The sequence below is a fragment of the Myxine glutinosa genome, chromosome 7 (assembly GCF_964187855.1).
Source record: "Myxine glutinosa chromosome 7, kmMyxGlut1.1, whole genome shotgun sequence".
Classification (NCBI taxonomy): domain Eukaryota; kingdom Metazoa; phylum Chordata; class Myxini; order Myxiniformes; family Myxinidae; genus Myxine; species Myxine glutinosa.
The window spans coordinates 104564903-104591603 of NC_136267.1; the positions used below are offsets into that span (position 1 = coordinate 104564903).

Below are 26701 nucleotides of genomic sequence, written 5' to 3' on the forward strand. Positions count from 1 at the left end.
CCATCCATACTTTCCGCAATCAACACCAGATCATCTGCATACAACAACTCCCACGGTAAACCCTCCTTTACGTTCTGAGCCAGCACCTCCATCACAGCTACAAATAGTAGTGGACTTAGTACCGACCCCTGATGCACTCCCACCTTCACCTCAAACTCACCACTGTTCCCGTCCTTCATCCTTACAGCTGTGCGCGCTCTTTTGTACATTGCCATCACTACTCTGATCAACCATTCCTCCACTCCTAACTTCGTCAATGCCCATGTCAATACTTTGCGTGGAACCCTATCGAATGCTTTCTCCAGATCAACAAACCCAAAAAACAACTTCTTCCTCTTCTCCATGTACTTCTCCTGCAACTGCCTCACAATGAAAAGCGCATCTGTCGTACCTCTTCCTGGCATAAATCCAAACTGCATTTCGTCGATCTTCACTTTCTTCCTTATCCTCCTCTCCAACACCCTTTCCAATACCTTCATTCCATGCTCCAATAACTTTATCGCTCGGTACGAGCCACACTCCAGAGGGTCACCTTTCCCCTTGTATAGAGGGACGAGGGTACTCAGTTCCCAATCCACTGGAATGCGGCCTTCTTTCACCACCAGATTACAGATCTCTGTCATTCTCTTCACACCCCAACTTCCTGCTGCCTTCAACATATCTCCCACAACTCCCGTCGGCTCTCCCGCTTTTCCACTCTTCATTGCTTTTATCGCTTCCTCAACTTCCTTCTCGGTTATCTTCTCTGCCGGTCCTAAAACTGGGACTCTCTATGTTGCCATCCCATTCATTCTCTGTATTCAACAGCATTTCCATATATCTTTTCCATCTTCCTTTAATTCCATCTGGGTCGTCAACGATTTGTCCCACTTCATCCTTCAAGCAACCTAACCCCATCACATCACACCTCTCTTTCGCTATGTGCTTTGCAATCCTGAATACTGCTTTCTGACCCTCTTCCGAATCCAAGCGTTCTCCGAGCATTTTCCTACATGCCTCCTGCGCCTTTGCTACCTCTTTCTTTGCAGCCTTCCCGGCTGCCTTATAACTTTCATGCTCTGCTGTTTCTGCTCCCGTACCCTTCGCCTTCTGCCACTCCTTGAACTTCTTCCTCTTCTCGTCAATCCTCTTTCCAACTTCATCATCCCACCACCATGTTTCCGAGTGCCTCGGTGGTCCTTTTGTCCATCCACATACCTCACCAACGGCTCCCAACAGACTAGCTTTCATTGACATCCAACCACTTTCAAGCTCAACCACATCATCCTCTACCCTACTCAGCCTCTCTTTTAATGCCTCCATTACTGTCACCTCTTTCAACCTCCACACCTTCATTCTTGGTTGGTACTTCACCCGCCGCGCTCTCCTCGCACCTTTCACCCTTATGTCGCAGACAACCAAGTGGTGCTGTGAAGCAGCCTCCTCCCCCGGGATCACCTTTGTGTCCCGGAGGTGCCCCCTATCTTGCCTACGCACCATCAGGTAGTCAACGGTTGTCGTCGACCCACCTGACGTGTATGTAACAAGCTTATTTTCCTCTTTCTGGAACTGAGTATTACAAATCAACAAATCAGCTCCATCAGCAAACTCCAAAATCCTTTCACCTTCTCCATTTCTCACACCATATCCGTAACCCCCATGAACTCCCTTAAAACCATCCATACTCCTTCCCACATGTCCATTCAGGTCTCCTCCCACCACAACAACTTCCTCATCTTTCACGTTTTCCATCAGCTTCTCTATCGCACACCAGAACTTGTCCTTCTCTTCATCGCTTCGACCAACCTGCGGAGCATATCCCGAGATGACGTTCACCAAGAGCTTTCCAATCATCATTTTCACCATCATCAACCTATCACTCACTCTAGTCACACTCACCACACTGTCTACAAACTCCTCAGAAAACAGGACACCAACACCATTCACGCCCTCCGGGCACCCTTGCCACACAAACTTGTATTTCTGTCCCTGCCTACCCTTCACCATTCTCACACCACTTCCCTTCCATCTCGTCTCCTGCACACAACATATGTCCATTCTTCTTCTGACCAATACTTCCACCACTTCTCCTGATCTCCCTGTCATTGTCCCTACATTCCATGTCCCAAACCTCAGAAACCGATCTCCACTTCTGGCTGCACCCTGCCCATATGTAGTTGTAATTGTCATGGTTCTCTTTTTGAGGCAATGTTTTTATGGCCGGATGCCCTTCCTGACGCCAACCCTCTTAGTCGTCTCTTACGACACGCAGGGATACGGTGTACCTATTCTGACCAGGATACAGACTGGGAAACGTTTAAAACATGGAAATTTGGGGGGGGGGGGGGCGTCAGCATCACGGCTGCGGTTTAAACATATTCCAACAATATCCAAACAGAACCATGAAAACCATGAAAAACAATCCGGGAAAAGTCTCCAAGCGAGAACGTGGATTTGAGAAAGAAGGAGCAGAGGCGGAGAAAAAACGAGATACAGGGGGCGGGGCACAAGTCGAGACGAGGAGGAGAGCGAACAAGCACGTGTCCGGGAGGAGAGAAAGAATCAATATAGAATTCTTTGTCTAGGGAGGTGAGGTGAGGGGGAGAAAATAAAATAAAAGAAACAAGCAATACAGCGAAGGAAAGAACCCAAATCGACAAAACACCGACGGGGGGAGGGAAGCCCCAAGTTACCAGGCCGCGCACGAGGTACGACCCAGAAAACGATTAACTACACACAAGTTTGTACGAATTACAAACCAATACCAACCAGAAACACACAACAACACGTACACAGCAAAATAACCAGTGGAAATTTGACAAAGACAAGAATGGGAAAACACTTAAAGTTCGATGCCGTGGAGAGCTCGAAGTACGCTTCACTCGCCCGAGGAACCGGAAGCCGGAAAGGCTGTGTTAGGTGAGAGAGTCTTAATTACCTGTAATATTGAGCTTGCCAAGGTCAATATACAAAGTCGTGTATAAACAGAAGATAAATATATGGAAGTCATGAATAAGCCATTTGTTATATCAGACAGGTTGTAAGGGGGGTGTGGGGAGTGAAGGGGGGATGTGAGGGGGGTGAGTGATTGTAGACAAGAAGGGTCTATTTGAACACATAATGTTAAATTAGCCCATCACACTTCCCAGCAACCAATGGAAAAACAAGAATGCCGAATTGAAGAAAGCAAAGAAGGTAATTTAAACATATAAACAATATATTAGGTCATGTTATTCCCCTGCCCCTGCACTTCAGAGCTGAACAGTGCCAGTGTGCACAGGCAATAAAGTGGAACATTAAACAAATAAATAAATTAATATGTTTAAAATACTTCAGCTGTTTAACAATAATATTCTTTCACTTAAGGCATCATACTTTCTCCAGTTTGGAAAGGTTTATTTTTAAAGAATAACCGTTCTCGTAGCAGCTGAAAGTGAAATCAGTGTTGTGTGAGTATAGTTGGGGTGAACAAACCAGGTAAGTAACCATAGGAAACTGTTTATAGCACTCACGGTAAAACATGTATTGCAGGTGCAAGAAAATATAATAGGTTTGTCTTGTCTTCTTTTTGGTTATTGCTACAGCAGGGAGTGGACAGGCAGAAGGGACAGGGATGGGGAATTGGGAAGGGTGAGAAAAGTTGATTTTGGGGAAAAATAAGTTTGTTGTTTTTTAGGAAAACCTCATGAGGTTCAATCGGACCAACGGTTGCCAAGAAGATGAATTTAATAGGGGATAAACCACAAAGACCCCCAGAAATCATACGGTAGAAAAATTATAATTAGAATCTGAAAAAAACAATAGGTATAAATCCTGGAAGGATTGGATCCTTAATAATAATGAATGGGTGAAGATTCTTCCAGCCAGGTCTTCAAGTCAGCTCTTCACCACCATACAAAATCATGATATTTTCAACACCCATTAAAACACCCCTCATGCCCTCAACCAATTTATTTTGCTTCTGTATCCATCTTCTCCACCCCTTGCATTCCAATTTTCTCCCTTGGCCCTGCTGTTGGTGCTCCACTCCCTTTCTGTTGTTCCCTTTGTTATGTCGTGTCCTGATCCATTGTGCTCTTCTACGAGCGTCAACTCTGTATATAAAAATATGGCAAGTTCGAGCTTTGCTCAACTGAAGTCTTCATTTATTAGCATTTTTGAACAACAGGCTTATTTTTTCTGTCACTTACCTCCTTGAAATTGTCAAAAGCAGAAAGGATAATCTCATGTCCCCCGCGAACAAGGCAGACGGCCGCAAGCAGTTCTAACACGAGGGCTTTGGTTCTGCAAAATAAACCAGAATGAGTCAACTGGAGACAAACCTCTGAACAACAACAAAAAAAACTGTGGTGAAAAAAATCTATTGAAAAAAGATGAAAAATTATTTGTATGTTAAAAAATGATGTCAAAAAAACCCCAACTTGATAATTGTAAAATAATTTTACAAACTAATAAAAGAGCAGTTGATCGATTATGATCAATTATGAAGCACCATAGTAGATGTTCAATAATGTATCGAATTGAATATGACTCTCAATTCAATAAAAGATGAAGTAAAAAGTGCTCTCAACTAATCGCATAGCAGAACAATGACGTCACAAATATTCATAATGGAAACCTAGTCTTTATAAAAGACTCGAGTTGGTCTGCATCAGAGGAAAGAAAAGGATAATTAATGTTATTAACCAAATGTTGAAACAGGGATGCTAACCGCCATCAAGGGAAGGTCATGTGATGTTTTTGGTGTAAGCCCTTCTTCAAAGCATCGTAAGAACCCACCCAGGGTCACGTGCATCGTTTAACCCATTTGTCTTTGCTGCTATGGGCATGCCTGGCTCGCTGGCTGCCATGCCATCTGCTTGCCTGTTGGCTGACCATGCCACCAGCCATGAACAATGATTGCCAACTTGGCTGGTTTGTGAAACTGCCCAGGAGGAAGATGAACAGAAATTAGACTGGTTTTGTTTTAATGGGTTCGACCTTACCCCCATGTAAATAGTATTTGTTTTGTGTGCACTTGCTGGGTAGGAAATGCTTATTTGCTCAGAAATGCTATGCGTTTTGTGTCTAGAAGTGTATTTGTCTCTGCTCTGTGCGTAATGTGTTTAGTAACATAAAATGTGGAGAAAAAAGTTCTGTATAAGATAATAATCAGTGGCGTGTAGGTAAATAGTTAGCTTGGGCCTTAGGTGGTCCACATGTGCATAGGTATGTCAGTTATGTGACAACTTTGTCTTGTGTATGGGTGGGGAAAGTTCCCTCACAAAGTTTGGAAATACCCCATCGCTTCGGAACTGTGGCCATGGGGCCCTATGGCCCCGGGAGAAAAGGAAGGGCGTCATTGAAGCATGGGTGGAAAAGAGTGGTAACTCCTCTCCCCCCCCCCCCCCCCCTTGTGGATTTGTGTGAACGTACTTTGGGACTGGACAAATGTGGGCCATATGTAATGGAATTAGCCAGCCATGCATCCCACAGACCTGGTTTCCCCTTTTTTCCCACTTCCGATTAGTTATTATCAAATTTATTATTCTGACCCCTGGGAGCGAGTTTACCACCCCAGGGACATAAAGGGCGACAAGCCGCAGGGAGATGTTTGGCTGGGTGATGTGTGCTTCAGCCTGCCCCTTGAAAAAGCATGGGCGTCGGCAAATAAGTCAATGTGTGAGAAGTGAAGCAGGGGTGAGACGCAGGTCAATCCCGGTCGGCAAAGGCCAGGAGAGAAGCAAGTGCAGGTCAGATAAGGTGAGATGAGAAGAAGCCTCAAAGGAGTTTGTGTGAGGATTGAGAAAGACCAGAATAATAATAATAAAAATCATAACAAGTACACATACATTCAAAGTACACCGCCCCATGCCAAATAATTAAATATGCTGCAGCGCGGCATTGCCGGGGCGCCTCCGGCACCCGGCAATACCGCAGTGCAGCTCATTGAGGCTGCATTGGGAGGGAGAGGTGTACACTAATTGATTGATTAATTGTATAATTAAAATCAATAAAAGATTATCACAAAATATTTTCATAATCAATTGGCTAATCGCATAACTAAACCACTAGTGCTTCATCCGAAGATGTATCTTTTAGAAATTTAATTAAATAAGTCATTTATAAAAAATTAAATAATTAATTGATTACTCAATAAATAATTAATCGATTAATCAATAAATAATTAATAGATGAAATGATTAATCAATAAATCAAAAATATCCTTGATAGCCACATCACTTGGTCACTCATGTCCAAATATTAGCTTCCCAGCTCAAAAGGTGCCTGAGATATTGGCCAAATGAGAAAGAAAATAAATAAATGATTAATAATGAAAATAAATAAATAATAATCATAAAAAAATTAAATTATTAATCAATTTGGTCAGAGAACACATAAACTACCACTATTTCATCAGAATCTGTAACTTAACAAAAAAATTTTTTTTTGTCATTAATCAAATAATTAAATAATTAATCGATTAATTGATTAATTAATAAATCAAAAATATCTTTGCAGCCAAATCACCTGGTCATTGGCATGTCCAAATATCAGCTTCCTAACTCAAAAGGTGCCTGAGTTAATGGTCAGAAGAGAAAGGAAATTTGATTAATTAAATAAGTACTTAATTAATCGCTAATAATTAAATAACTCCTCAATTTATTGATTAATCAAAAAAAAAAATACCGTTTTTGACAAAGGAGCTCACTATTGTGCCGAAATTTCAGCTTCCTCGCTCAAAGGATGGCTGAGATATCGTCCGGACAAACAAACAAGAAAGAAAACAAACAAACAAGAAAACAAGAAACCAAGAAACCAGAGTGAAAACTGAGTACTCTCTTTCAGCGTGCGTCACTGCCGAGCCCCCTTCGGTGCCCAGCAATGACGATTTGCAATGCCTGGAGATGGCATAGGAAAGGAGCGGTGTACAACAAGAAAACAAGAAAACAAGAAAAAAAGAAAGCAAACAAACAAACAACCAGAGTGAAAACTGAGTACTCTCTTTCAGCGTGCGTCACTGCCGAGCCCCCTTCGGTGCCCAGCAATGACGATTTGCAATGCCTGGAGATGGCATAGGAAAGGAGCGGTGTACAATAATAACAGTTGGGTGAATATGGCACGTTTGATCCTTGCACGACTGAACAGTCTTAAGCATGGAAGAAACGACATCAGAGACGTTTGGATTACGAGTTCAATCTTTCTCTAACCGCAACCGACAAACCTTCAATAAACCAAAGCTAAAAGTTGCCACAGACACGAGCTAGGGGGTCATGTGACAGTTTGCACACATCCAGTTCAAATTCGGCAATAAAACAAAAATAAAACTAGACTGAGCAATAAAAGATTAATGGAATTAATTAATGCTGAGGTCAGGTCTTTCCTGTTTTCAAACAGCATAATCTTTGATTTGATTATAAAGCCTGGTGCTGGCTTAGCGGTTAGGGTGCCGGCTTGGGATCCGAGGATCATGAGTTCGAATCCCGGTCGATCGCTGAATTAACACCAGGGGGGTTGACTCAGCCTGTCATCCTTCCGAGGTCGGCAAATTGAGTACCAGCTTGCTGGGATGAATGATCCCGGTGTGTACCCCGGTTTAGAATAGGTACACCGTATCCCTGCGCATCGTAAGAGGCAACTAAGGGTTGGCGTCAGGAAGGGCATCCGGCCATAAAAACATTGCCTCAAACAGGGAACCATGATTGTAATGGGGCCCGCAAGGCTAACCCCACGCTCTAGCGGGGAGAATGGCCTTAAAACGATCATTCATTCATAATCTTTGATTATACGTTTTGATTTCATTCCATTGGATTCCATTGTGATCACAACTCTGGACATGATGTTCCTCCTCTCTCAGCAATGGCTGGAGGCCCTAAAGCTCAATTAAGAAATCAGGACCATTTAGTTGGACATATCTCGAGCATTCAACACAGTCTGGTATCCTGCTTTGCTTGCCAAGCACTCTCTGTCTGTGGCATACAAGGCCTTCTTCATAAGTCGATTTCTGACTTCATCCACTCGTGTAGTTAATGTGTTGCTAATAATGGATCCCTCTCCTCCCCCTCTCTGAGTGGAGGCTCGAGTCCCCCAAGGCAATGTCTTGGGCTCAGTTGTGTTCCTCATCTGCACAAATTGATCTCTCCTGTGCTCTGGAAAGCTCTCTCTTCCTTTTTGTAGATGCCTCCACATTACGTCGTACAGTAACCCCATCCTTATATTAGGCAGATTGCAGCTGCAACAACCTTTGCTGATTTTGACTTGATTTGATGCTGCTCTGATGAATGGAACATGTCCCTCCAATCCTGGAAAATCTCTCTGTCTCAGGCTGTCCTTCTGAAAGGATCATCAAATAAACCCACATATCTATTTCCAACAATCAGCCACAGGAAGAGGTTAAGTCTCACCATCAGCCATAACCTTCCCTTGGATAACCACAGAGCAAAGCTGGCCTCCAAAGCCAGCTGCAGACCAGGCATCCTCTGTCGATCCAAGTCTTTCCTTGGTAATCAGAGCTACTCACAGTCTATAATGCTTTTGTGCTCAATGCAGTAATGCTCTCCCCTGTGGGCTGGTGCTCCAGGATAACATCTGTTGATTCTGGATTCTGTGACATCTAAAGCTCTCAACATTATTGGAATCTCCCACGATGAGTCCGAAACACATGGTCTGTTGATTTCACATCACAGACAGGTCCGTGTGCTGTGTGTTTTACCACCTAATCTCTTTTATTTCTCCCATCGCTGTCAGTTCTGCCTCCACCACATATCCTGGATGTACGTGTTCTTACAGGACCCCATTCTGGTCAAACCTCCAACATACAGGCTGACTGCACATGTCAACTCTTTGAACTTCCCTTCTCCAGTCTAGGGGCCCACCTTCGAGAAGCTGTTCTTTCCCACTCTTCCATCCAGGGCTTCAGGCAGGCAGTGCACCTAACTCACCTGGTTTCATCATCCATCCTCACCAATGATATTTATTAGCCCCATTATCCCTTCTGAACCCAACCCTTTTACTTGCTGATTTCAATGTTTTCCCCCCTTCTCTCTCTTTACCTTCCTTTACTGTTCATAAATTCCCTTACTAATTGTGCCCAATTGTTGCCCTGCTAGTCCCAGTCATTTCATGATTATGCGGGTGTCTCTGATACTTCAGGGAGATGGATGCTCCTGCCTTGCATAACCCCAGGTCACCTGTGGGCAAAGTGTAGTACCTGTCAGCCCTCCCTTGCCAGGGTAACGGTCGCAGCCATGCGGTTTAAATGGCAGATGGCTCTGCACATCTGGTAGATGAGAGTCCAGTCGACTCCAACAGCACGGACGGAAGAGGGTGAATTACCCAACGGCCAGCAGAGAGATGGAGAGGAGTGGTGACCCCCTGTCTATACCACACACTTACCCGTGTGTACCAGCCATAGAAAGGCAATGCCATCAATGCCCGAGGAGACTCAACATCATGATTGCTCTTCCATGAGCCTTGCTCTTATAGGCAGCGAAAAAAAAAGGTTGTAATGCTGGGCTGAGATACAGCCAAAACTTATGTTATAGTTTGTTATAAAAAGGTAGAAAAGGACACATCAAACACCAACACCACAACTTAAAATTATTGTACTTATTACCTTGGGTTCTTGTTGTTGAGGCTGAGTGCAATCTCATTCACACATTGTGGATGGGCCATGACCATGTTGAATCCATACTGGAAAAGGACAAAAGGGAAGACAGATGGAGCTTACAATTCCTGTAATAATATCAAAACAAGTGCTTTGTTAAAGTTGATATAACTCTTTCATAAGGACATGGTACATTGTATTTTAAAAACACAATGAAGAGTAAGTATGCAGTGTCATTTTTCCTCTAAAGTGAAGTAGAAAGAAAAGAAAGAGCCGCCTTTAGAGGCCATTTTACCCCGCAGAGCAGGGGTTGGCCTTTTTCGGGGCCCATGGTCCCATTTTTGAAGCAATGTTTTATGGCCGGATGCCCTTCCTGCCGCCAGCCCTGTTAGGCACCTCTTGCAACACGCAGTGTTGGGGCATCTAGCTGTCACTGAATTGTCCCTGCTAGCTGGCAAAAAACTAGCAGGGGCATCCAGCATTGCCAGATGCTGTTCTAATCCTGTTGGCATTTTGAAGAAATCAAATATTATTTTATTACAAAAAACCCAGAAAGAATCCAGAAATGCAAAGCCCGTCTGCATCAGTTTGAATTCAGATGTCTTCTTCTTCTTCCATATGCTCAAAATAACAAAGTTTTAAAATAAATACAAAATGAAAATTGATGATTTTATGCAGCATTGACCTTTGACCTTTTGATCTAAAAAAAACAACAATTGCCTTCTAACTTTTGATTGGTGAAGCAATTCAGTGACCAATATGCAAATTCCTAAAATATCAGGTCAATAGGAATAAAATTGACGATTTTATGTGACGCTGACCTTTGACATTTTGACTATATTATTAATTTGCCTTCTCCATATTCTAATAATAAAGCTTTGGTGAAAATTTGATGACAAAAGCTGAAATGGTAAAAACGTTACGGCACGGACGGACAGACGGACACACACACACACACACACACACACACACACACACACACACACACACACACACACACACACACACACACACACACACACACACACACACACACACACACACGTCTGCTTTACAATACCTCAATTTTTCCAGTTTTTATTGAAATTTACGCAGTTCAATGTCCAGTGAATAACCTGAAATGGTACAAAGGTAAGCAGTAAACTGCTCAAGGTTAAAAAAAAAGTTTAGGTTAGCAAAAACGGGAAAATAATGTAAATTGCACAGTTGTATTCTAAAAAAAAGGCCTTCTTCAGGGAACAAGTAATGGGTTAACAACTTACAGCTGTTCTGCAGCAATGTAAGTAAATTAAGCCTTGAAAGTTGATGTAAACAATACCTACAGGTGTCCCAACCTCTGCTGATTCCTTGATTATAAACGCCCTGTCTGTATAAAAGCAGTATTGGAACAGACTGTTATTGCACCCTCTGAAGCATTATTTGGACAATATTGCACTGCAGGAAGTAGTATATTTGAAACTGGAGGAAACTCTGACAGGAAGAGATCTGGCAGACCCAAAGCCACAACAGAATCAGAAGACAAGTTTCTGAGAGTCAACAGCTTGCGTGATAGGCGGCTCACAGGACAACAGCTTCAAGCACAGCTTAACACTGCTCGAAGTAAGCAAGTCTCCGTTTCAACTGTGAAGAGAAGACTTCGAGCTGCAGGTTTGACAGATCGGGTGGCAGTAAGAAAGCCATTGCTAAGATGGCAAAATAAGAAAAAGAGGCTTGCCTGAGCCATGAAGCACCGCCAGTGGACTACTGAAGACTGGAAGAAGGTCTTATGGACCGATGAATCAAAATTTGAAATCTTTGGTTCATCACGCAGGGTTTTTGTACGCCGTCGAGTAGGCGAAAGGATGGTTCCTCAGTGTGTGACACCAACTGTCAAACATGGAGGAGGAAGCCTGATGGTCTGGGGCTCTTTTGCTGGATCCAGAGTCGGCGACTTGCACAGAGTGACTGGCACCCTGAACCAAAAGGTCAACCACAGCATTTTTCATCGCCATGCAATACCCACTGGTATATGCCTAGTTGGTCAGGGGTTCATCCTACAGCAAGATAATGACCCTAAACACACCGCCAGGTTATGTCAAAACTACCTTCGAGGAAAATAACAAGACGGTAGGCTTCAAATCATGGAATGGCCAGCACAGTCTCCAGACTTAAACCCCATCGAGCTGGTTTGGGATGAACTGTACAGAAGGGTGAAAGCAAAGCAACCTACAAGTGCAACACATTTGTGGGAACTTCTGCAACAGTGTTGGGAAGAACTTCCCAAACAATATTTGATTTCCATTGTAGAAAGAATGCCACGAGTGTGTTCGGCGGTTATATCTGCAAAAGGTGGCTACTTTGCCGAGTCAAAAATTTAAATTAAATTTTGTTAAACAAAATGATTCTATGATTTCTTTTTTATCTCCAATTGTTCATTCATATTCATTTATGCTTAATTTCAGAGTACATTGAGACATTAAACTGCATAAATTTCAATAAAAACTGGAAAAATTGAGGTGTTCTAAAACTTTTGACCGGTAGTGTAGCTGCAGCTGCGAAAGCTTAGGCACGATAGAGCGATAATAAAAAAAATCCAACTTTCTTTTTCCAATTTTTTCTTTTGTTGTTATGCCTCAACAGTCACATGGCAGCTTCCTTACTCTATATATCAGCTTTTTAACTCAAAAGGTGCCTGAGATATTGCCCAGATATCCACATTAAACAGGAAATAAATAAGTGATTAATAAATTGATAATAATCAAGTAAATAATCAATTAATCAATAACAAAAAACGTTTTTGCTAAAGCACGTGCGCACTATTGTGCCCAAATTTCAGCTTCCTAGCTCAAAGGATGGCTGAGATATCGCCCAAACAAACAAGAAAACAAGAAAGAAAACAACCGGAGTGAAAACTGAGTACAGTACTCCCTTTCAGCACATGTCATCGCCGGTCCCCTTCGGTGCCCGGCGATGACGTCATGCAGCGCCTGGAGATGGAATATGAAAGGAGGGGTGTACAAAAACATCCGGGGTGGAAGAGGGGGGGGGGAGTGGAGCGGGGACAACTTGCCAATGCTCCCAAAGGGGAACGGGTGTTTCTAGTAATCTTAATAAGCAAAGCCAAAACAAAATTAAAAGCTCTAATTTGCAAAGACAGGTAGAATGGCACCTGGATCAACAATTTGGCAGGAAGCTGCTCTTAATATAAAGCTGAGAAACATTCTGTGCATTAAAAAAATAAATCCCAGGAGAGATTACTTAACCAGGTCACCACCCACATCATATATCAAAGTTTGTGCCAGGAGAATCCAATTGTTCAATTTATAATCTTGGCTTAATGGAGGATAGGCCCATTGTGTGCAATGCTGTTTTATCGATTCTTGGGCGAATGTGTGGCAGAAGACATTGAGCCATCACTGAACTACATGATCAGGCCATGTGGCTATTGAGGCATAACTGTGTTAGATACAAACTGTTCCACATCTTCCTTTCCAACGTAAACTCAAGGAAGAACATTTGTTGATTGCTTAAGATAGTTTTGATGTTTACTGCAAAACGATTTGTCTACAACCTAAATTATAAATACACTTAATGGTCTTTCAATGTAAAACCTTCGACAATGATAAATGACAAATGTTTACCATCCTGGTCGATATTGGCAAATGATCCGTCGGACGACCAAACCTTTCATAGTACGCAATTGCATTATCAATCCTTTCGGTCAATGGAATGCATAAAGTGTGGCATTATGGGAAGAGTTGCTCAAATGATGCCAGAGCGTTCCAGTGACGGGACTGCTTTACTCGTATATTGATCCAGGATATGGCCGATGCTGTTGAGAATAGTTTAAACTATACGGTATCCCAGAAACCTCTGCCAATGTGAAATGAAAACAACACAAGATGATGAGAAACAACATAGACAAATCGTACGCTGTATTGAAGTTTCCCTTTTTACTTAAAAGTTACATCGCAGAAATCTGTGTGGGAATAGTTTCAATGCAGCATCCATCTGGACAGGGTGTCATCGCACGATGGCCCACCTCCAAATTAGCAGGATGAAGCTCCTTTTCCAGGAAGTCAGGACGATTTGTATTCTAGAAGTGTTCGAATGAACGGTTTAACGGTTCGCATGAACATAACCACATAAGAAGTGACGTCTGTGATACCACTGAACTGTGGTCAAAATGTTCTCCAATACATGCTCATACAGTTCGAGTAGGCAGCTTGCATAGTGGTCATGCAGAAGTAGGCCTTGCAAGGGTGATATCCACACTTCTTCAGCATATGGTGGATGTTGTATTTGAAAATTGCATGTTATAATGTTGCATCTGCCACACGGATTTCTATACGTGTGCTGCAACGGCTTCTTGCACACAGTGTTTCTTGTGAGGACTGGTGCTCCTTTGAGATCGACTTTGTCGCTTCTTCTCACCAATCCTTCCATTTTGACAAAACAATTATTTTGTTGTGAATGGACCATTATGCAATCCAGTGGAATTATCGTTGAAATTGCCGAGTACTTTGCAGGTCATTATCGTATGTACTCGCCAGGGCTTCAACCTTCGACTTCTCCTTGCTGCTGCACTCCATTCAGGTAAACACGTTGCTGAAGAAGAAACTCCTTTTGAATCTTCAGATACATAGGAGCTGCCAACGGAGTTTCCTAGGCCAGAAGGCACAATCCTGAATGCATCGCCACTCCGACACATAATACTCGAATGGCTCATTCATCCCAGCAAGCTGGTGCTCATTTTGCCGACCTCAGAAGGATGACAGGCTGAGTCCACTCACCCGGTGTTAATCAGCAGTATGGCAAGGAATTGACAGGGGACACAAATAGTTGTAAACACAACAATAACAGCCCTATTTCAACCAGGAAGTCTTTTTAGTGTACCATGACTGCAACTCAGCTCAAGCTCGAAATGTCCCATGTGATATTCTTTGCATTTGGTTTCGACTTGTATCAGTGGAGATTTCAAGGCCTCTGAAAGCACAGGAGGCGTCAAGTAGACAATCGTAAAAAAATGACAAGACTCCGCGCATCTTCCAGAACATGCTCTTTCCACCTCTGAATACCAAGGTCATGTCTAACAGCATAACATTTGGAGAAACAATCCCACAAATAATCAGTGCAGAAGATTCAGCAAAGCCCCGTTTATCACAGTCCCATGAAATTCCATGCCAAACGACTGATTTATGGATATGAATATGTCACTGTTGATCAATTCTGTTTATGTTCACATTATACTACTTGGATAAAGGCCTGGTGTTGGCTTAGCGGTTAGGGTGTAGGCTTGCGATCCAAGGATCCTGAGCCGGTCGATCGCAGAATTAAGGCCAGGGGGGTTGACTCATCTTGTCATTCTTCCGTGGTCGGCAAATTGAGTACCAGCTTGCTGGGATGAATGATCCTGGTGTGTACCCCGATTTAGAATAGGTACACCGTATCTCCGCGCATCGTAAGAGGCGACTAAGGGTTGGCGTCAGAAAGGGCATCCGGCCATAAAAACATTGCCTCAAACAGGGAACCATGATTGTCACGGGGCCCTCAAGGCTAACCCCCGCTCTAGTGGGGAAAAATGGCCATAAAACGATCATTCATTCATTCATTCATTCATACTACTCATAACACACAATCATAACACTCATAACACAGTACTGCAGTACTCATAACACACACACACACACACACACACCTTGGGAATATTACTACAAACATACTGCAGTTGGAAGCTGTCCGGGCCTAAGTGACGATCCTGAAAAGAGTTCTCGGATTAAAACTTTGAGAACAAGAAAACTTCAAAGCTTAGTCCATGAATCGTGATCCCTTACCAAAATGGAGGTGGATATTTCAAGATTTGGGAGGACTCCATTACAGCTTCTGAAACCCCAATATGAAGATAACAACCAACAACACATTCTCTCTTCTGTCTGTCTGTCTGTCTGTCTGTGTCTCTGTCTGTCTGTGTCTCTGTCTGTCTGTGTCTCTGTCTGTCTGTGTCTCTGTCTGTCTGTGTCTCTGTCTGTCTGTGTCTCTGTCTGTCTGTGTCTCTGTCTGTCTGTGTCTCTGTCTGTCTGTGTCTCTGTCTGTCTGTGTCTCTGTCTGTCTGCGTCTCTGTCTGTCTGTGTCTCTGTCTGTCTGTGTCTCTGTCTCTGTCTGTGTCTCTGTCTCTCTCTCCAATACTATTTCACATTATTCTCAGAAAACAAAAGCAATGCTGTGTTCATGTACATTTACTCTACCAGGTCTATTGTACACAAAGTATCTCACCTGGTAATTCATGATGGCACGTAGGCACATAATGCACACATGCACGTCGTCTTTCTGGCTCACCAGCCGAGAGTTTTTGAGCGTCTTGCGACTCGGCAAACTATTATAGCTGTGGGAGAGAACAATTAAGCATTTAAAAACTTCTTTTTTTCCTCAAATAAAGATTATTGTACATGGAATATGGTCGATGTGTTTAAGTGTCTTTGCCATTATTATATTATACTCTGTACTGAACTTTAATGTAAATGAGACTCTCATTGCATATCAGTGATATATATGTATATACCCTAATAGCAAATTGTAATGAGGCATGGGTGTGATCATAAATTGAAGGAATGCAGTAGTTGGGGTTACGTGGTAAGGACGGGATCAGGGTGATTATGGGCAAGGGGAGAATAGCTTCCTTTTAAAATATTACATACTTATTACTACGATCCGCCACCGAAGGTAGGAGGTTATGCTTTCACCTCTGTTAGTTCGTCTATTTCTTTGTCTGCGAGCGACAAATATAATTGATTGAGATTTTGGTGAAGATCCAGATTCGGATATTATAATTTTCGGATATGACAAGATAATTATTTAACTTTGAAGTGATTCTTCACCATTGAGAGATAGGGGCAAAAACGCTACACAGCAGGATATTTCAAAAAGTTATGGAGAGATTTTTGTATACATAGTCGAGGCTCATGGAAGAGCTAGTACTAGTACACTTCTAGTACAATGAACAGATCAGGAAGCAACATGACCAAAGGAACAGTAGAGAGTGGGGGAAACACCAACAGCAGAGTTGAAGGCCAAGATAGAGGCAAACTTGGACAAATAATGGCTCTGGGGAGCAATGAGGGGCAGGAGAGGATGCATGGGGTGGGCAAGATGGCTACTGAAGGAAACTCTCAGGAGGGAAAACTGGAAGGATTTGGAATTTGGTAGGAGGGCTAGGGTTTGGGTGAAGGGGGGATGTTAATGGGGGCAGAAAATATCATGGTTTTGGATTGCAGATGATCTGTGATGAACAACTGTCTTGAAGACCAGGGGGGGGGGGGGGGGGGGAGGGAGGGATGAAGAATGAGATTGATGAGAATGTGGAAGTTGGTTTCACAGGTGGGGTAGGAAGAAAAGAGGAACAAATGAATGGAGTTTTGCAGTGGATCTGCATTTTGTGAGTTTCACCATAAGGGGGTGTTCTGGTGGACTATGTGAGCCCTGCAGAAACCTGGGGGTGGGGGGGGGGGGGTCGGGGGGGCAAATTATGGAAAGAACAGAGGGTACAAGACCAGAAAGGAGGTAGTATAAGACAGAGAGGCCACCGACCTGTCTACGATGGTAAAGTGATAGACACAGACTCAGCATCATTGCGCAAGATTCCAATAATCTTGAAGGCCTTGGTTTCCATGGCACCAAGCTGAGCAAGATATGAGGCTGGGGAGGCAACCCAGAGGGGAGAGTAGTACTCCATCAAGCTGTGGATTAAATCCTTGTTGGTGGATAGGAGTTCAGGTGTGCCAAGGAAGGACTTTGTACGACGGAGGAAGCCCAGTCGGTGGCTGGTTTTAGAGGCCAACTTTGAAATGTGGTTTGTCCAAGGAATATCATGGCTGATAGTGAGACCCAGGGATTTGAATGACTGAACCTCCTCAAGAGGATTGTTGAGAAAGTAGATGGGAAGGGGTGGGAGAGTTGCCACATGGTCCTGTCAGAAAGAAATAATGAGAGGGTGAGATTTGTCAGGATTGAAAGACATATTCCACGTGTTTAATCATCTTGTGATTTTATCAAGGTCTGAAGAGAGGGAAGAGGCTGCAACCTTCCTGTCTGAAGGATGAGGCATGTCACGGCACAGGGTGGAGTCATCAGCAAATAGGTAAAGGGGATTTTCCAGAGAGTCAGAGATCATGTGGCCTTTGATGCCACAAGCAGAGGGTTTGGACAGTAAGTCAGGATGCCAGAATGTATCAAATGCTTGAGATATGTCCAGAAAGGTGGCCTTGATCTCATGTGACTTTGAAACTTCTCCACCTTCTTAGATGCAAAACACACAGAGTCCAGGAGCATTTGGATACGACAGGGTAGGCTGGGTACCGTGAGTGAGGGGTTGGGGTCACAATATTTAGAAGCAAACACAGAATTGAGGCATTCAGTCTTCTCACGAGCAGAGTTGGCTGTGGTGCCATTTGATGAGAGGGAAGGGGTGGAAGGGAGCATACACCAGAGACAGACTTAACAAGGCCCCACCACCTTTTAGAGGAGGGAGACAAGTTTGAAAATTAATCGTTTAGTTTTGACAGATGTTGTTTTCTGGCTCTCTTGAGAGTGGACATACAGGTGTTGCAGAAATTTTGGAATGCCCTGAGATTGCCTTCGGTTGGATTAGCCTTCCAAGACAAAACTTGGTGGATGAGTTGGGTAAGTGACAAGAACAAGCCGATTCGATTTTGGTTCAGGTCCTGCTTCAGATCCAGCCTATCGGTGGGATACAAAATGTAAACTTGCAGCCTGGTAGAGGTATGCACTCTACCGAGTGCCGTTCTAGTTACCACTTATCGTGCCATTGGATGCTCACAACCAATGCAGCAATTAGAACTTGAATTGAAAACAAAAATCACTCGGAATATAATCACTGGACATCTATAGCCATTCTCTGTATCAGTTTTAAACTTCGCTGTAACTTTTGTATTTCTCATCATTTAGAAAATAATTATTCAACCTCCATTTGAAATGCTCTATTCAAGTAATTATTGAAATGCTAGATTAAAGTGTTCTTTAATAAATACCGTAAAATTGGGTGAATAGGGACAGCAAGGTGAATAAGGACACAAACTGAAAAAAGTTCGGAAACTTTTTTCGCTGAAAATTGATAACCATACTGAATTGTTGATATTTGGGTTGAAAGTGTTCTCTTGTTTTTTGAAAAAGCAACTTATAGTCCCTATTAACCCCATATATGGGTTAAATAGGAATAAATAGGATTTTTATGGCTGTCCCTATTCACCCCGTTTTATGGATGAATAGGGACAGTCACTAATACCAAAAAAATAATAATCAATAAATAGGGACAGTTTGGAGAAACTTTTTATCCCATATTTTTTTTCATTGGCACCGTGGTTTATATTATGGGTGCATATTATGTGCATCCATCTGAGCTATCAATTTAGCAATAAGTTGGAAACTCAGGATTGTTTCTTGATTATTATTTTTTTGTATTAGTGACTGTCCCTATTCACCCGTAAAACGGGGTGAATAGGGACAGCCATAAAAATCCTATTTATTCCTATTTAACCCATATATGGGGTTAATAGGGACTATAAGTTGCTTTTAAAAAAAACAAGAGAACACTTTCAACCCAAATATCAACAAATCAGTATAGTTATCAATTTTCAGCGAAAAAAGTTTCCGAACCTTTTTTCAGTTTGTGTCCCGATTCACCCCATTTCATGGTATGTAGAACGATGTTTTTCAGGGAAGCATATGTTACTTGAATGAAAATGTGTTTTTAAATTGAGTAAAAAATTGAGGAAATTTTCAGGCCATATCTGAAAGTACCAACATCCAGCAAAAAAAGCTTTCTAAAAATAATGGAATGTAAGAAATGTCTTTAGTGCCTTTTTAAAGCAAAGTATAATGAAAACTACAAAAAAAGGAGTGGTGTACGTACACAGGTGAAATTCCATAAATCCAATTCATTAACCGAGACAGCGGCCTTGTAGGCAACTACGGAAATTACCGGAGACAATTCAGTTACAATAAATTACTGATACCATGTCCTTTGTCAGAGGGCAGGATTATTTAGAAAAAACTCCAGAGCACAAATACAGCACACGATCAGCGAGTTCAAAAAGATTCTTGTTAGCAAGCACAACTCCAAAAGTAGCAGCACAAAGAGGGTGACATCAGGTCAGGTGTTGAGCCAGGATCTGAAACATGCAGTTTCCAGGGAGGTAAAATGCTTAGCTACAGGATTGAGTGTGAATAACATGAAGAAGTGCAAGGATGAGGTACATCAATGCTGTACAACAGAGACCACAACAGCACTGCAACATACCCATCACTGTCAGGAGAACACCCAAAAATCCAGGTGAGGAGGAAAGGCAGAAATTGCAGTTACACAAATAATGGCAACCACAAACAATTCTTAGGTATCACATTGTACTGTGGAAGTACTTGTATTGGTTTTCGAAAATCTTTAGGCATTTCAAGCATGTCTACAGATCTCACCGCAGGCTTAAGTGCTGTCGAGGGGCCTTTGCAGTATTGCTGCTGCCACTACTATTACTGCTGCAAACCGCTCCTTGCAGGCCATTGTTCTTGCCAGAGAGGTCTTCAATCGAGCGGTCTAGGGACTTGGATCGGCTGAGCAAGCCATTGTTGGAATTTTCCGCGCCATCAATGTCAAACCTGTGTGGAATAGCAACCTGTGTGAAAACCTAGACGGTATGAAAACGCAATGTAAGGGACACTCAAACCCGGCCATGATAGTTTACACTGGAGGACTTCAAGACAAACTTAAATCTTTGCACGATAATCACGTAATAATGCATTTTGTTTCAAATTATTTGCAAATATGATGCCCACACGGACCAAAATAGGCTTAACAGAAATAAATAGACAAAAAAAGCAAACCGATACAAATAAATGATTAGTAAGTAATTGCAACTCACGTGACTGCATACTGCGCAAAAGATAAGTACTCGATGAGCACATCAAGCCCTTTGTTCTCTTCATTCAGAAACTCTCGGACCCACCTGGTCAAAAAAACGCAAAACAATAAATAAATGGATGCAATGCGTATTATCGTCCACAACAGTTTTGAGGCAAATACAAAACTGTGAGCTTTCCTGTAAAGTTCAAAGATGGGAGCGTAACATCATACATGTTGAACCCGACCAAATATTCCAGATCTTGGTGAAATTCCCTAAATCCAAGATCATTGCTCACTTCCACTCATTTGCTCTTCTTTTCACTTCCACTCATTTTCTCTTCTTTTCACTTCCACTCATTTGCTCTTCTTTTCACTTCCACTCATTTTCTCTTCTTTTCACTTCCACTCATTTGCTCTTCTTTTCACTTCCACTCATTTTCTCTTCTTTTCACTTCCACTCATTTGCTCTTCTTTTCTTTTGGCTGTGGAACCAACTTCTTTCGTTTCTTCATTCTCATTCTTCCCTCCAGCGTTTCAAGATGCCTGATCACCTCCTCCTCAGGTTATCCCCGAACCATACTCATGATTTTTTCCCGGCTCATTAACATTCCCAAAGCCCACCTTACCTTTCCAGGTTATTGTTTGTTTTTTTTCCCTTATCCCTCAACCCAACTCTTTATTTTTTGTTAAATTGCTGTTTCATCACCTGCTTTCCCTTCCTGTCCTTCCAGCCCCTCTCATATTTTGTTTGAGCTTTCATCCAACCTTGCTCACCCATTGTGTCTTCATCTCCGACTCGGTTTTTTATTTTGTATTTTTTTGTATACACGATTGAGGCTCGTGTAAGAGCTAACATTCATCACAAAAAACATAAACAGACACATAAAACATATAATAAAGGGAGCGGGAGACAAGATGGGGAGAGAGAGGGAAGCACACGAGCACAGCAACGGTAGAGAACAGGCACATTGGGAGATCTGTGGGAGGGAGACGGCTTGGGGGAAGGAGGCATGGGAAGGGGGAGGGGGTGGGAGAGGTAGAAACCACATGGACACTGCTAGGACTTTTTTTTTTTTTTTTTTTTTATATACTGAATCGAGGCTCGTGAAAGAGCTGACAACCGCAAGGGAAAGACAGCACAGGGGGACCGCGAGGGAAAGACAGTATAGGGGGACCCGCGAGGGAAAGACAGTATAGGGGGACCGCGAGGGAAAGACAGTATAGGGGGACCGTGAGGGAAAGACAGTATAGGGGGACCGTGAGGGAAAGACAGCACAGGGGGACCGTGAGGGAAAGACAGTATAGGGGGACCGTGAGGGAAAGACAGCACAGGGGGACCGCGAGGGAAAGACAGCACAGGGGGACCGTGAGGGAAAGACAGCACAGGGGGACCGTGAGGGAAAGACAGCACAGGGGGACCGTGAGGGAAAGACAGCACAGGGGGACCGCGAGGGAAAGACAGCACAGGGGGACCATGAGGGAAAGACAGCACAGGGGGACCGTGAGGGAAAGACAGCACAGGGGGACCGTGAGGGAAAGACAGCACAGGGGGACCGTGAGGGAAAGACAGCACAGGGGGACCGTGAGGGAAAGACAGCACAGGGGGACCGTGAGGGAAAGACAGCTCAGGGGGACCGTGAGGGAAAGACAGCACAGGGGGACCGTGAGGGAAAGACAGCACAGGGGGACCGTGAGGGAAAGACAGCACAGGGGGACCCACGAGGGAAAGACAGCACAGGGGGACCGTGAGGGAAAGACAGCACAGGGGGACCGTGAGGGAAAGACAGCGCTAACCGCGAGGGAAAGCTTCCAGGAAAGAAGTCGGTATTTCAAAAAAGTGGATCTGGGGTGAATTAACGGGGGTAGAAAAGATCAAGGTTTTAGACGGGGGAAGATAAGAGATGGTGGTGAACAGCTGTTTTAAAGACCTAGAGGGAGGAGTGGGATTGAAGAGAGTGGGACTTTGTTCCAAAGGCGGGAGAAAAGAGGAATGAAAGAGTGAAGGTGAATAGAGAGTCTTGATTTTGTCCATTTAACCATAAGAGGGTTGCTGGCAGATCTTGTGCGACCTTTAGGAATATTTGGGGGACAGAGCACAGATAGAGCTGGGGGAGCAAGGCCGGAGAGGAGTCAGTAGAAGACAGAAAGGCCACCAACCTGCCTGCGGTGAGAGAGAGAAAGGCCCTCAGAATCAGCTTCATCACGGGAGATACTGAAATGATTCTGAAAGCTTTGGTTTCTACAGCGTGGAGCTGACCTAGGTGTGAGGCAGGAGCACCAGCCCAGAGGGAAGAGTAGGATTCCATCAAACTGTGGATGAAAGCTCTGTATGTGGTGATGAGCTCAGCTATGCCAAGGAAGGATTTCGCACGATGGAGGATGCCCAGTCGGCGACTGGCTTTGGAGGCCAGCTTGGAAATGTGGTTTTCCCAGGAAACATCATGGCAGATAGTGAGACCCAAAAGCTTGATTGACAGACCTTCTTGGAGAGGATTGTTGAGAAAGTAGATGGGAGGGTTATCCAGATCGTCTTTTTGGAGAGACAAAGTGAGATTTGTCAGGATTAAAAGACATGTTCCACTTGTTCGACCAGTTTGTGATTTTGTCCAGGTCTGCGGAGATTGAGCAAGCTGCAGACTGCCGAACTGAGGGATGAGATATGGAGTAGCAGAGAGTAGAGTCATCAGCAAAGAGATAGAGAGGATTTTCCAGAGAGTAAGAGAGATCATTGATAAAGACCAGAAATAGCACAGGGCCAAGAACACTGCTTTCAGGAACTCCAGCCTAAACAGGAAGGGGAGATGAGAGAATTCCATTCAGGGCCACACGTTGACTGTGACTGCTGAGGAAGTCTGCAAGCCATGCATGGAGGTTTCAATTGATACCATAGAATGAGAGCTTGGTGAGCAGAGCGGGGTGCCAGACCGCATCGAAGGCACGAGATATGTTAAGGGAGACAGCTCTGATTTCCTGTTTGACATTGAGGACCTCCATCCATTGTTGTGACAGCAGAAGCAGCATGTCCAGAGTAGAATGACCTGGTCTGAATCGAAATTGATGATCAGAGATCAAGCCATTGGAGAAGAGGAAGGATTTGATGTCAGAAGCGATTATTGATTCCATGTCTTTTCTGATAATTGGGAGTAGGCTGATTTGTCTTTAGTTGCAAGGATCTGTTTTTGCACCTTTTTTATGTAGCGGTCATGTTGGCCAATTTCCAAGCAGATGGCAGATGACCTTGAGCAAAAGAGAGGGTGAAGAGAATAGAGAGAATGTGAAATAGAGTGGCAGAGCAGGATTTTAGGACCCGTGGGCTGATGCCGTCTGGTCCGGTTGCAGAATCAGAGTCGAGGTTTGACAGAAACTTCTCCACCTTTTCGGGAGAGAAGGACCCAGAGTCCAGGAGCAGCTGCGTACTACTGGGTAAGGTGGGTACAGAGAGAGACGGGTTTGGGACACAAGATTTTGAGGCAAACACAAAGTTGAGCATTCAGGTTTTTCACGTGATGAGTCAGCTGTGTAGCCGTTTGAGGTAAGGGAGGGGATGGAGAGGGAACAAACACCAGAAACAGATTTGACCAGATGCCACCGGGATTTGGAGGAGGGAGACAGGTTTGAGAGTGCAGTCTTGAGAGTAGAGAGATTTGAGTAGAGTGCTTCATGGCTCTCCTGAGGGTAGACCAGCCCAGAGGGGAGAGCAGGATTCCATCAAACTGTGGATGAAAGCTTTGTATGTGGTGAGGAGCTTAGATGTGCCAAGGAAGGACTTCGCACGATGAAGGATGCCCAGTCGGCGACTGGCTTGGAGGCCAGCCTAGAAATATGGTTTTCCCAGGAAACATCATGAGGTTCATGAGCTTTGTGAAAGTAATGGAGATTTCCTTCAGTTGGATTTGCCTTCCATGAGGTGAAGGCAAGTTGTTTCAGGGCAACTGCATCACCACAAGATTCAGTGTACCATGGATGGGAGGAAGGGTAAGACAACTGAAGACGAGATGGGATAAATCTGTGCATGAGAGAGAGCAGTTTACTTTGGAAGAATTCCCAGGAAGAGTTTATGTCAGAGGCAGTAGAGATGGGAGACCAGTCCAGATGATTGATGGCTGCTTGAAGACCGTGCCAGTCGGCCTGAGTGAAATGCCAGACTTGTCGCCGCTGAAGAGGCTCTCTGAGAATGGCCAGAGAGATGTCCACTTTAACAAGCAAATGATCAGATGAACCGATTGGAGCAGAAGAAGAACAGCAGAAATTTGCAGGGAAGTTAGTCATAACCAAGTCCAGAAGAGATGATGCACCGTTGACTGAGATCCGAGTCGGGAAATTGACAGATTGTGTCAGTCCCAATGAGTCGCAGAAGTCCTTTGCTGAGGTGCCGTGGCTAGTGAGAGAGGAACCCACACACAGCCGGCTGGCATGATGACAGTTGAAGTCGCCACATATGAGGAAGAGAGAGTTGGGATGAGTGAAGTGGCATAATGGTGGGGGTGTCTGCTCTCAGTTTGGGAGGTTGGCGGTTCAAACTAACGACAGTTCTAGCCTCAGTCAGGTCATAGCAAAAACGACAAAAAATGGTACGTACTGCTTTCTTGCTTGAAGCTCAGTATTTAAAAAGGACTGAACATGGACAAACAACCACAAGTTGGCAATACTAGTGTCAGCTTTGATGGGCCTAATGGCCTCTTCCTGCGTCAAAGTTATTTCCCCTATACAAGGGGGCACCTTCTCATTATTATTTTACCCTTCTCACTCTTCCTCCAAATGTCCCTGTGTTGTGTCCCTCCTCCCTGCTTTTGGCGTTCCCATTCCGTGCTTCAGCTCTTCCACGATCCTCAAATTGGTTTATACAAAAAGGTTGCATATTACAAATTTTTGTATTGTAGTTTGATCAAGCTTATTACCCCTCACTCGACTATGCTCTTTCCTTGACAGTCTGGCCCAAACTTTATTTTGGGGAATATGGATGCTATCAATTTGAATTTTTCGAAAGTAAGTGTCTCGCTCTGTCTCATTCTTTTCACCATGACGTCCCTTCCTGTCTACAAACTGTGCTGCTCCGCTTCCATGTTCACCTCCAAACCTCAGTTAATGGATTCCTATATTGAAGCCAATGTGAGCAACTTGCTTTTTCACTTTCCAAATTGAATACGACAAAAAGGAATATCTGCGGTCTCTTCGCAAAAACAGCCATTTTGCCATCTTCGTAAAGTCAAATCTCACCACTGTACTCATATGATAGCTGAGGCCTCTGCTCTTTCCATCATCTAAGACCTGGTAACACCTTGTTTCGTCACCCTCTAGTGTGTACTTCACTTGACTTCCTTCACTGTCTAAGGATGGATTCACAATAGACAATTCTCATGATAGAAGTAAGTGTTTACACTCTGTGTCTCAAAGGTACGCTTCAAAAATCCATTTATATTGGCGGATTCGCTTCCCCCACACCACCACACCCCAAAGCCTCACAGGAAGCACACTTATAAGTGTTAATTTATTCCCTGGAAAACTAGGGAAGCTCCCAATTGGCCTCGATACATATCTACAACTGAACCTGAATGCATTGGTCGTGATATCCTCAAGAACAGCTTTGCTCAACGAACTTTTCCTCTATCCTGAACGCGTTGGTGCTAGTACCCTAAGAACATGCAGCTCTCCTCATCTGCCATATTTATTGTCCCCACCAATCTCCAAGTTCTGAACAAGCATTTCTCTGCTATCTTCCTAGAAGATGCCCAACATCATTCCGATACATATAAAGGATGGCAAAAACTAGGACTAGTGGGTGTTCAACCCACATAAATAAAGTAATGCAGATAACTTATTGCTTCAGACATGAAATCATTCATATTTTGCCAATTTTTTTCTATCACAGATCACCAATTTGATTTTAGGCTAGGTCATTCGAACAGAGATAAGCCTGGTGTTGGCTTAGTGGTTAAGGTGCCGGCTTGGGATCCTAGGATCCTGAGTTCGAATCCCGGTCGATCGCTGAATTAATGCTATGGGGGTTGACTCAGCCTGTTATCCTTCCGAGGTCGGCAAATTGAGCACCAGCTTGCTGGGATGAATGATCCTGGTGTGTACCCCGGTTAAGAATAGGTACACAGTATCCTTGCGCATCCTAAGAGGCGACTAAGGGTTGGCGTCAGGAAGGGCATCCGACCATTAAAACATTGCCTCGAAAAGGGAATCATGAGGTCATGGGCCCCGCAAGGCTAACCCCCGCTCTTAGTGGGGAAAAATGGCCTTAA

The 26701-nt window shown here is 43.8% G+C and overlaps 1 protein-coding gene across 1 annotated transcript in view; it reads right to left on the reverse strand.

The window, feature by feature from the left end:
• Positions 1 to 26701, reverse strand: part of FMNL2 (formin like 2) — a 236656-nt gene that overhangs the window by 37479 nt on the left and 172476 nt on the right. The window contains exons 5-9 of the mRNA XM_068097873.2: positions 20473 to 20556; positions 20030 to 20209; positions 15818 to 15926; positions 9575 to 9651; positions 4170 to 4263 (exon numbers count right to left, since the gene is read on the reverse strand). Coding sequence (XP_067953974.2) covers positions 4170 to 4263; positions 9575 to 9651; positions 15818 to 15926; positions 20030 to 20209; positions 20473 to 20556 — 544 coding nt within the window. The remainder of the gene's footprint in view (positions 1 to 4169; positions 4264 to 9574; positions 9652 to 15817; positions 15927 to 20029; positions 20210 to 20472; positions 20557 to 26701) is intronic.